This window comes from Orycteropus afer, unplaced genomic scaffold (assembly GCF_000298275.1).
Source record: "Orycteropus afer afer isolate SDZICR_OR568_19922 unplaced genomic scaffold, OryAfe1.0 scaffold00101, whole genome shotgun sequence".
Lineage (NCBI taxonomy): Eukaryota > Metazoa > Chordata > Mammalia > Tubulidentata > Orycteropodidae > Orycteropus > Orycteropus afer.
The window spans coordinates 8,425,652-8,437,450 of record NW_006921688.1 but is presented as its reverse complement, the minus strand read 5'-3'; the positions used below and the strand labels follow the sequence as shown (position 1 = coordinate 8,437,450).

The following is an 11,799-nucleotide window of genomic DNA, read 5'->3' as shown; positions in this document are numbered from 1 at the left end:
GGTCAAGCATGACACAGGCATTTAACTTATTCAAGCAACATTTAGTGAACTCTCCTCATATGAGTAAGTTAACTTGGGTGTTGTTGTTGTTGTAAGGTGCTGCCGAGTTGGGTGACTCATAGCCACCCCATGTACAGCAGAATAAAACACTGCCCAGGCCTCACAATCCTTAGTATGCTTGAGGCCATCCTTGCAGCCACTGTGTCAGTCCACCTCATTGAGGCCTTCTCCTTTTTCACTGATCTCCACTTTACCAAGCATGATATCTTTCTCCAGAGACTAGTCCCTTCTGACAACATGACCAAAGTAGGTGAGATGAAGTCTGGCCATTCTCGCTTCCAAGGAGCATTCCAGTTGCACTTCTTCCAGGACAAATTTGTTCCTTTTTAATGGCAGTCAATGGTGTTTTCACTATTCTCTGCCAACACCACAATTCAACACATCAGCTCTTCTTTGGTCTTCCTTATTTGTTGTCCAGCTTTCACATGCCTGTGAGGCTATTGCAAATACCTTAGCTTGGGTCAGGTGCACTTTAGTTTTCAAGGAGTTATCTTTGCTCCTTAACACTTTAAAGGGGTCTTTTGTAGCAGATTTTCCCAGTGCAATAGGACATCTGATTTCTTGCCTGTTCCTTCCATTGGTGTTAATTGTGGATCCAAGTTAAATGAAATTCCTGACTATCTCAATCTTTTCTCCATTTATCTTGGTTGTACTCCTAGAATTACAAAATAAATAAAGTTCCTGTCCTCAAGGAGTTTACTATCTAGTTTAGATAGTTATGATTTAAAATATAATGAACATTTGTTATTTAAGTATTCAGTAATGAAAAAAATACAATCCTCTTTCTCTAAGAGCTCCTACTTCATAGAGCGAGATTTGTTACAAATAATAAAAGTATAATTTAGAATGATAAGCCCAAAATAAAGTAAGTTATTTATGAACACTTTGAAAGAGTGAGGTGGACCCACTTGGATATTGAAGATTGTGTTGCTGTTGTTGTTACGTGCCGTTGAGTCGGACCCGACTCATAGTGACCCCTCCTTGGGTTGTCGAGGCAGTATCACTACTGAAGTAGATTGCCCAACCTTCCTTCCGAGGAGTGGCTGGTGGGTTTGAACTGCCAGCCTTCTGGTTAGCACTCAAGTGCCTTAGGCATTATGCTACCAGAACTCCCATTGGAGATTCGTTAGTGAAATAATTTGTTTGGAGCTAGGACTTTAAGGAAGAAGCAAAGATCAGGGGGTGGGCAGGAGGGTAAAGCAAGAACCACCAGAAAAGAGCAGGTTTGGAGTGTGAAAGTCAGGGAGCAGGCATGGGCTTCTCCTCAGTCCCACCTGAGTGCCATGCACTCTAGGAGACTTATGGGAGACAAGGCTAGGCCTGCCAGATGGAGGCTGACCTCAGGATCGGCCTCTCAGGTGGATGCCGTTGCTGTGCCATGGAGACCCTATGGAAGCCTGTCTTCCTTGAGCCAGAGTATAGGAAAATTACTCAAAACTGAAAAAAACCAAACCGGTTAGCTTCAAATCGACTCTGACTCACAGTGAGCCCAGGTATGGCAGAGTGTAACAGTGCCCCGTAGTATTCTCAGTGGCTGATTTTTCACAAGTAGATTGCCAGATACATCTGAGTAGACTCCAGGTTCAACCTTTAGGTTAGCAGATGAGCATGTTAATCATTGGCCCCACCTGGGCACTTGGAAGCTCACTCAGGCAGCAGGTTGAGGAGTGTCACACTATGGAGTGGCCTGTTCATACGTCTTATATGAAGGAGTCATGGGGTCAGGAATGTTAACTTCTAAAACTCTCTCTGTCAGGTTGGGTTACTTTCTAGATTTTTCAATCTCAGTAACATAGGCTGAAAAAATCAGCCCTGTGCACAGGGAAAACACAGCTAAAGAAATAACTCTCTGCTTGCTACATTTGAGAATTTAATGTCTCTTGCTTTAATATATATATATAATATGTATATACACACACACACACACACACATATACTTTTAGTAGAGAAATCTGAGTTTCTGAACACGTTGCTGAAGCTTACCTTATCATATCTGTGAGGCTATTACAAAAATTAAATAGTCTGATCACTGTGAAAACACCTGTCCACAGCAGGTGGAAAGGCCTGGTGCTGATAAAAATGGTCAACTCTCATTGGCCCTAGAAAGAATAGATATATATTTTGCCACTTTCGTTGGAAATATACATACCCAGGAAAATTATTCTGTGCCTTCCTATGGAATGTAGGATCTTCAAGGAGAAGCCCCATATCATTTGCTTCATCTGAAGATTGATGTAGAAAAAAAGAGATTCTTGGCATCAGTGGAAGAATGCAGAACTGAGCTGGATCGAGAGAGCAGGCTGGTGCCCCAGGAAGGAAGTGAGAAGATGATCAAAGAGCACAGGGTATGTCACCAGCACCTGGCAGAGACTCCTGTAAAGTCACACTGTGATGTCAAGGCTGATGGTTTGGTTTGGGTCTGAAAACATGCAATTGCTTAATTTCTTTCCCTTGCTAGCTAAGTGGCACTCTTTGTTGTTTTTTTCTATGAATGTGTAAGAACATTATATGGCTTCTCACAGGGATTATTAAAAAATGTTTATTGTTCGTTAGATTTTCTTCAGTGACAAAGGTCCTCATCATCTCTGTGAGAAGAGGTTACAGCTCATTGAAGAGCTGTGTCTGAAGCTACCTGCACGGGACCCAGGGAGGAGCATGCCTGAGACATGCCACACGGCACTCAGAGAGCTCAGGGTGGCCATCAACAGCACCTATGAGAAGCTCATGGGAGACCCAGACAAATGGAAAGACTACAGCAGCAGGTATTCTCAGCATCGCTTCCAGAGTGGGAGAGTGGGAGAAGAGTTGCCCTGACTTCTAAGCATTCAGATGCTGTCACTGTCATTGTTGTTCTTGTATGCTGTTGAGTCAATTCCAACTCATAGTGACCCTAGAGGACTGAGTAGAACTGCCCCCATAGGGTTTCCAAGGCTGCAATCTTTACAGAAGCAGATTGCCAGCTCTTATCTCTCCAGTGGAGCCGCTGGCAGACTCGAACCACTGACCTTTAGATTGGCAGCTGAGCACTTAACCACTGTGCCACCATGGCTACTCATTTCATTTTACACAATAAAGGAAACCAGATTGCACGTTCTTGCCTGTGGTCTTATAAGAAAATGCTTCATTGAGTAAAGAGATTGATTTTCAGTCAGAAATAGGGGGAGGCACTTCATCATTTCCAGAGGACCCAGATGTTTTCTCTTTGAGGCAGAATTGGGGCAAGTCCTTTCTCCTCAGTGTCCTCTGGTCACCTCGGAAGGGTTTCCACTCTTTTGGTTAGTGCCTCACCCTGCTGGGGACACGTGAGACCGATCTGAACTGGTACCTTTTTTACACCCAGGGGCTCAGGCTAGTGACGCTGTAGTCCTATAGCTAGACTCTGCCCTCCACTAGACTCTCCCTGCCCTTTCTCTTCCTCTTCCAAGCAGCTGAGTACAGCAGTGGCCACCCCTGCCCTGAGCTCTATGGTTAAGGGACAGTTTCCAGAAAATTTGTTAATCAACCTGATAATCATTTGTTTGTTAAATTTTCACGAGTAAATTCAGAATAGAATATGTATTTTAGCCATCTTGATGTATTCTCCCTTTAAGAAAAACGTGTGTTATTTCAGATTTTCTGAGTTTTCCTCTTGGATATCTGTGAAGGAGACTCAGTTGAAGGAGGTGAGGGATGGGGTCATTGATGCTGCCAACCATGGAGAGGTCAAACGTGTTGCAGAGGTGAGTTCTGGGCCCATTTTCATGTCCCTGGAAATTTTTCAGTCATTAAAAAGTAATGAAAAAACAATTTAACTCTTGTCTGCTTATCTTTCTTGAAAAAAATATCCTAAAAATAGTCTTAAAAAGAAGTCTCTTCATACTCTCAAGAACTGTAGTTTTTTTCCTACTGAATTGCCAGTAGCTTTGACACTTGGTCATGTTCATGGTGCCTCTAATTCATCTGGAACTAATGGGGACTTCTGGGAAGAAAACTATATGCATGGATGTAGGTGTATAACATAGTAGAGGTTTACTATTGTCAGAGAAAACAAGAAGACTAGGTTTTTATACAATAAATATTCAGCTCTTCAAAAGTCAGGTCACAAAAAAGTCAGGGAGTTGGGAAAGGTCTCCAACCATGCTTTCTATGTCAAATTCAGCCTGGGTTGGTTCATCCCAGCCTCTGAGCTTAAGCGCAGCCTGATAAACCCAGCCGGCTGACAGCGCCTGGGCCGGAACCAGTTTGCATTCTATGAGTGATACACATTACCTCTCTTCCTCTTTGACTGGGAGGTTTCTAGACCTCCTGTACATTATCTTTCAGCATTTTTGCCTCTTGCAATTCACATAGTTGCAGTGAATGAGGATATATTTATATTCTGCCCCTACCTTCTGAAGATCATATTTTTCCTACTAAATTATATAACCTCCCAAAACTCTAAAGGTGTTCCTTGGGTGGTGCAAACTTTCAGCATGCTTGGCTATTAATTGAAATGTTGGAAGTTCAAGTCCACCCAGAGCCACTTTGGAAAAAAAGACGTGGTGATCAGCCATTGAAAACCTTATGGTGTATAGTTCTACTCTGAAACACATTGGGTCCCTATGAATCACAACTGATTTCATGGCAACTGGTTTGTTTCCATAATATAAAAGCTCTGGTGGTATAATGCCTAAGGCATTTGACTGCTAACCAGAAGGCTGGCAGTTCAAACCCACCAGCCACTCCTCAGAAAGAAGATTGGGCAATCTACTTCCCTAGTGATACTGCCTCAGAAACCCAAGGAAGGGTGTCACTATGAGTCAGATTTGACTCAACAGCAGTGAGTTTGGTTTTTTTGGGTATAGCAAGATATGTATGTTTGCTATTGTTGTTGCTGTTACAGTACAAAAACTATTCAGATCTTAGAATGAAAATATCAGCTGCTTCTGGAGCCAACTGTTTTCTGCTGCATTTGCCCTGTAAAAGCCTCTGTATCCGCACACACGGTCGGACCTCTGCCCCGTGCTGCCTCTGAGCCGTGGTGCAGGAGGGCAAGAAGTGCCCCAGTGGCCACTCCCTCAGTCCCAGCCCTGCAAGGGCTGAGACCTGGAGTCTTCCTGGCATTGTGTTGGTGGGTAAAACTGTACACCTTAATGCCTGCGGTACCAGTCCCTCAAAGCTAACTAATGTAGGATAGAAAACATAAGCTAATGAAGCTGAAATAAATTTGTAGAGCACCCATAACAACATTTAACAAGGAAACTCTTCAGTAAAAGAAATTACCTACTTAATAAAAAGTTTCTTTTATTTTTTTTCCCCCAAATATACCATGTTACTTCCAGCTCACTGAAAGTGAGATAACAAAGTACACTGCATGTTATAATTCCTAAATTTGGTATCTCATATTCTTCTATAGTACTTTCAGAAGCAATCTTAGTTTTCATAAGGAGAATATCTGTGACTATCTAGTTATCCGATTGTGAAGGTAATTTTTTGTTCTAGACAGTGTTGTTTTTATATATGCAGTATTGGCATTGGGGAGACATTTTTTCCAAGCGCCTTGTGGACTTTTGTAAAAGATTTGAACAAAAGGAAAGTAAGCAAGCCCTCAAGTGGGGAATGAATGTCCGCTTTTCTGGTCTCCACCTTGTAAACCTTCTCATGCAGGGAAGCTACGATTCACAATTGTCTTGTTTTCATCGGACCTGTTGTTTCATGTTCCCTAGGAGATCAGAAATGGTGTTACCAAACAAGGAGAGACTCTCAGCTGGTTGAAATCCAGGCTGAAAACTCTGATCGAAGTTTCTTCTGAGACGGAAGCCCAAAAGCAAGGAGACGAGCTGGCAAAATTATCTAATGACTTTAAGGCTCTTGTCAACTTGTTGTCAGAGGTATATCGTTCACTTAGTCTCGAAACAGACAGTTCTGGGTGAGGGATCTGGAAGGTTCTCTTGGTCATAGATTAACAAGTACTTTTACAAAGAAACTGTAGTTGAGAGAAAATAGTTATGATACTTAACTTATACAAAGATTGGTGCAGAAGATGGCCAGGAAGAGTAAATTCTGTTCTCTGCCACAATGGGTATGTTAATTCAGGTTAACAATCTGTATTTAAAGTAAAATGCTTAGCAAATCCGTATTTTTTTTCTTTTACTAAAAGCACTTTTACTTCAGTTTGAGGTCTATCACAAAGGTTAAGAACACGAGCTAGAGTGTAAAACAAAGCCAGGGACAGAATTTTCCTGTGACAACTGATTTCCTATGTGACCGTGAACTTGTCATTTAACATCACTGGGCCTTGGAAACCCAAGGAGGGGTTGCTATGAGTTGGAGCTGACTTGAGGGCAGTGAATTTGTTTTTTTTTTTTACTTGTTATTTTACCTTTATAAGTTAATTTTGATATATAACTTCAAATTTTCTTAGGGCTTTTTAACAAATTGAAAAAGGTAGTATGATTAATCAAATCGTGGAACACAGGCTACTTCAGTCCTTTGATCATTCAGCTTCCCTGGCAATGGTGAAGGTTAGTTAGTTGCCACCTCCATACTTTAAATGAAATCTTGCCCCTAGCCTCCTCTAGTCTTGTCTTGGTCAAGTCAAGTAATGGTAATGGTTTAAAAGTTAATGCATGTTCAGATGACCTTTAATGCAAGGCTTAAGAAATAATTTGAATCACACTGATAAATTTATATTTTCTATCTCACTTGTTGTGGTGTTGTTGTTGTTATTTGCCATCAAGTCAGATCTGACCCATAGCAACCCCTCCTTGGGTTTCTGAGGCAGTATCACTATGGAAGGAGATTGCCCAAACTTCCTTCCGAGGAGTGGCTGTTGGGTTTGAACCGCCAGCCTTCTGGTTAGTGGTCAAGTGCCTTAGGCACTAGGCTACAAGAGCTCCTTGAGCCCTTAAAATAATGTCATTAATCTGCCTACCATTTACCAACACCATTTGCTTGATCTTCTAAGTACTCTCCTGATGCTGTCCATAGGGCTTGTAGCTACAGTCAACCACTAACAAATGCTTATGTAGTTATCAGTTCTTTATGCACTTATCTACCAACTACTCCTCGGAAGGAAGGTTGGGCATTTGACTGCTAACCAGAAGGCTAACCATAGTGATATCGCCTTGGAAACCCAAGAAGGGGTTGCTATGAGTTGGGTCTGACTTGAGGGCAAATAACAACAACAACAACAACATCTTAAAGTTCCACATAATTTATCTTAATGCCCTTCTTGTTAATTATTCACTTAGTGAAAGCAAAGAGAGAATGGAGGGAGGGGAGGTGGATGGACACATGCATCCCTTTCTTTTGATTAAAATCCATTTAGTAGTAAACTAATGCTGAAGACAAACTGTCTTTTATGGAAAAAGGCCGTGCATGAAATCACAATTATGTGAATTTATTTCAGCAGAACAGATGATTTACCAAGATCTAGAATTTATGGTTTCCACAAGGACTTTGGTGAGCAACATGCTCTAAGTTACTTTGTACAGATCAGATTATAGAAGGGTCAAAGAGAAAAAATAGGATAAGAGAAAGAAAAACTGGGAGGCTTATGTTGAAGACCAATGATGGTGAAAGTAGATGAAGTTAATGAAGATGGATAGGGCTGGACAGGAAGAAAATGGTACTGATGGAGTCAGAAGAAAGGCCGGAATGAAGGCTGCAAATTTAGGAAGATGACAAGTAAAAGAATCAACTACATAACCATACAATGAGCAATTAACACTGTAGCTTTATGTAGAAATAGGGCAATGCATTTTGAATACATACTGTTTCATTCTTTTCTTATTCCTCTCTATTTTTTTTTCCTATTTATTTTAAATAAGATGAACTCAACTTTCTCATAAAAGTTGAGTTTCATAATTATGGTTTAGTCATGGATTGAAGTAATAGGGACCCAGGGAACATGACATATGTTTTCCTTATCCTGGCTTTATTGCCAGTCCATTTTTTCTTTTTTTAATATACAGCACAGACAACCTGTCAAACGAGGCTTGCGATAAGTGACTTTTAGCAATGATTAAATAACCTCAAATGTGTAAAATAATAAAAGTTTGAGAACTACTTATATATAAGTTGTTGAGATAGACTTTAACTGCCTATCTTTAAATATTTAAGATCACATGAAATTCATTAAATAGTATATGCTTTGTATTTTTTTTTTTCACGAAAATATAGGTGGAAAAGATGTTAAGCAACTTTGGGGACTGTGTCCAGTACAAAGAAATCGTACAAAATTCCCTTGGAGAGTTAATTTCTGGCTCCAAAGAAGTTCAGGAGGAAGCTGAGAAGATCCTGGACACTGAAAATCTCTTTGAAGCACAGCAGTTATTCCTTCATCACCAGGTACAAGGCCTCTTGACCCTCATGCTTGTGTGTAAAGTTCGCCAGTTACTGACAGATCCAGAGAGATGACCTGTGTATTCCCTGGGTGGATGGGGAGACCTCATAAAAGGATTGAAGAAAACTCAGTACTTCTGTTCTCTCTGTGAAATATTAAATTATTTTAGAAGATCCTGAAAAATAAATTGTCAGACTGCATGACCCATTGATATCAAAAACTCAGGGAAATTGGGGAAGGAAAATTGGTTTAACTTTGTGAAAACCTGCATGAAACTTGCCAAGACGTCCTTTGAATAATAATAAGAAAACCCTCCAGGTGGACTTATTTTTTCATGTCCGAGATCAGTGTGTTTCTGTCCTGTGAATATGTCTCTCTTGAATTTATAACTTTGAATGTATCTTATTTTGAGAAACTCTTAGTGATGTAATTAGACCTTTTAGGAGTGGATGCCCTGATGCAGAATCAGAACTGGGAGTAAGAAACATCTTGTACACACATTGATAATAAAAAATTTTCATCATCTTAAACCCTGAAAATCTGGTGGGCATAAATGGTATATGTTGCTTATAAAAGTCCATATGAATAGAACCCTTGTTCAAATGAAATATTTCACAGAAAAAAAAATTGGTAAATTTAATGTGTAGCAAAACGGTGGCTAATTTTACATCTCATAAAATCTAAAAATAGAAGTTGCATTATAAATTTGTAGCAAATAGCAGCCTGTAGGCTTTATAAGGAGCTTTACATCATAATCATAATAATACTAGGGATACTAATGCTTAGTGTTACATTGTTCTCAATCATTATAAAAATATTGCTTGAGTTTTAAGTCTGAAAACATAAGATTACAGGCATTTAGGTTAATATTTTAAAGCTGTTTTCACATTTCTTGGATCAGATGCTTGGTTCCTTGGGCACATTTATGCTGTGGAACTTTGTAAGCTATACACCTCAGATTTGGGAACCATTTTGCATTTACCTGATATTTCAATAAGTTTACTTTACAACACAACTTTTCCAAAAATATCTCAACACATTAATCATTCTGAATTCACTCAGGAATTAAATCTCCTAATATTAGCATTTATACAGCATAAAAAGTCTAAGAAAACCAAACTCGCTGCCGTCGCCTGGATTGCAGTTGGGAGTTTGTGTTATTAGGCTGGGAGTAGTTCTTTGAGGAGAAGTGTGTCAAATGAATAGTGTTGCCAGATTCCTCTGGAATACTGTAAAACATGTTAAATGTTCCCTAAAATTATACACAGTGAAACACGACATCCTACTTCATTGTGTTGTTTGCCATTGAAAACATGAAATAGTTATAAAGAGTATCCATCCTGGATTAAGATATCTGTTTAAAAACTTGTTGCCATTGAGTTGATTCTGACTCAGGGACTCTGTAAGACCGAGAAGAACAGCCCCATGGGGTTTTGAAGGCAGTAATATTTACAGAAGCAGATTGCCACGTCGTCTTCCTGCAGTGGCTGATGTATTAGAACTGCCTATGGTTTGGTTGGGAGCGCTGGTGGTGTAGTGCCTAAGGCATTTGACTGCTAACCAGAAGGCTGGTGGTTCAAAACCACTAGCCACTCCTCAGAAGGAAGATTGGGCAATCTACTTCCGTAGAGATACCACCTCGGAAATCCAAGGAGGGGTCACTATGAGTCAAATCGACTCAAGGCAGTGACATAGTTTGGTTAACAGCTGAGTCCTTAACCACTCTGCTACCAGGGCTCCTTTGACTAATACAAAGCCTCCTATTATTTAACAAAAGTCCTTGGATGGCACAGTTTGCTATCTACTACTAACCTAAAGGATAGCAGTTCAAACCTACCCAGCGGCACCACAGAAGCAGGTCTGGCGATCCACTTCCATAAAGATTACAGCCAAGAAAACCTAGGGAGCAGTTCCACTCCGTGACACGTGGTGTCACCATGCGTCAGAATCTTCATTTTAAGGTACAGGTGAACCCACCTAGCATGGAGCTCTACTTTTGTGCACCTCTGTTCCAGTGTGAGTATTCATGTCTCCGCTTAGCTGCTTAGGGAATAACATTTAGACCCACCTGTTGATCAAATGATTCCAGCAAAAGACGAAGCGGATCTCTGCCAAGAAGAGAGACGTGGAGCAGCAGATTGCGCAGGCGCGGCAGGGAGACGCGGGGCTGCGGGGCCGTGCGCACGAGGAGCTGCGGGGCCGTGCGCACGAGGAGCTGCGGCAGCTGCAGAGCGCCCTGGACAGCGTGGAGCGCAGCAGGGAGAAGCAGGAGCGCCGCATCCAGGTGGGACCCGGGACACTGGGCTCGGGGAAGAGGGCTGCATGCGACCTGGGTACCGGAGAGAATAGCAGGAGCCGGTCTGTGCCTTTGCCCTGATGCTGCAGCCCTGTGTCACACGACTATCTGAGTTCCCCATTTTAATCATCCCGACAGACGTATCAGGTGGGGACTGTAATTCAGGGTCCTTGCCCAAAGTTACACCTCAGAGATCAGTGAGAGGCAGAATTTAAATCCACACTTGGCTGAATCCAGAAATGCACATGATGTCATTCCAGTCTTCCAGAAAGTGCAGCAGCAGCATGTTCTTATTATTGTGACCTTTACACATTACCTTAAAAAAATAAAGCAACTTTTTAGTTGTTCCCACCTGCTCACTTAGCTCTCTCTCCTCCTGTCTCCCTCATTCCCTTCCTGCTTGCCTTCGTTTCTTTTCTGGGAGATGGGAAAGCTTCCTCTTTGCCCCTTGTCTATATTTAAAGTGATGTTGTTAGGATCAGAGGATGTGACAACTGGTGGAGAACCCAGACCATATGCTTTCTGTTAGAAAATGATGACACTGAGACCAGGACAGGAAGTTCTTCTGTGAGGACTTTAGAGAAGGTATCACTCAGTGTGATTGCATGATCTTTGAACAAATTGTCAACTGGGAGTTTGTAGCTTTCCCAGTGAATGAAAATGTGATAATATTTTCTGACACACTTTGGTAATTTATAACTGGATACATTCTTGTTTCCAAATGTAGGTCACCCTAAGAAAATGGGAGAGATTTGAAACAAACAAAGAGACGGTAGTCAGATACCTTTTCCAAACAGGTTCCAACCATGAACGCTTCTTGAGCTTTAGCAGTTTGGAAAGCTTATCTTCAGAACTGGAACAGACCAAGGTATACCAGTATGACCCTCTCATCCCTTGGTGCTCCTTATTCAGAAGGAAGCTCTCTTTCTACTCTGTCACTCTGTTTATTATCATTGGTTTAAGCAATACTTCATATTATTGATGGCTAACTCTTTTCAAAGCACTGGTCTAGTTGCCAAGGGAAATGGAAACATGTACATATATGATTGAAGCATCGAGAAATAAGAGAACATTTTCATGAAACTGGGAAATCATTAGTGCCCTACACATACATAGATTTTAAAACATCTTTCTGGAG

General features: G+C 41.1%; 1 protein-coding gene across 1 annotated transcript in view; it reads left to right on the top strand.

The window, feature by feature from the left end:
- The window catches only part of SYNE1 (spectrin repeat containing nuclear envelope protein 1), a 578,063-nt gene that overhangs the window by 154,014 nt on the left and 412,250 nt on the right, over positions 1–11,799 (top strand). The window contains exons 23-29 of the mRNA XM_007943230.2: positions 2,247–2,405; positions 2,614–2,822; positions 3,671–3,779; positions 5,745–5,909; positions 8,203–8,370; positions 10,455–10,649; positions 11,389–11,529. Coding sequence (XP_007941421.2) covers positions 2,247–2,405; positions 2,614–2,822; positions 3,671–3,779; positions 5,745–5,909; positions 8,203–8,370; positions 10,455–10,649; positions 11,389–11,529 — 1,146 coding nt within the window. The remainder of the gene's footprint in view (positions 1–2,246; positions 2,406–2,613; positions 2,823–3,670; positions 3,780–5,744; positions 5,910–8,202; positions 8,371–10,454; positions 10,650–11,388; positions 11,530–11,799) is intronic.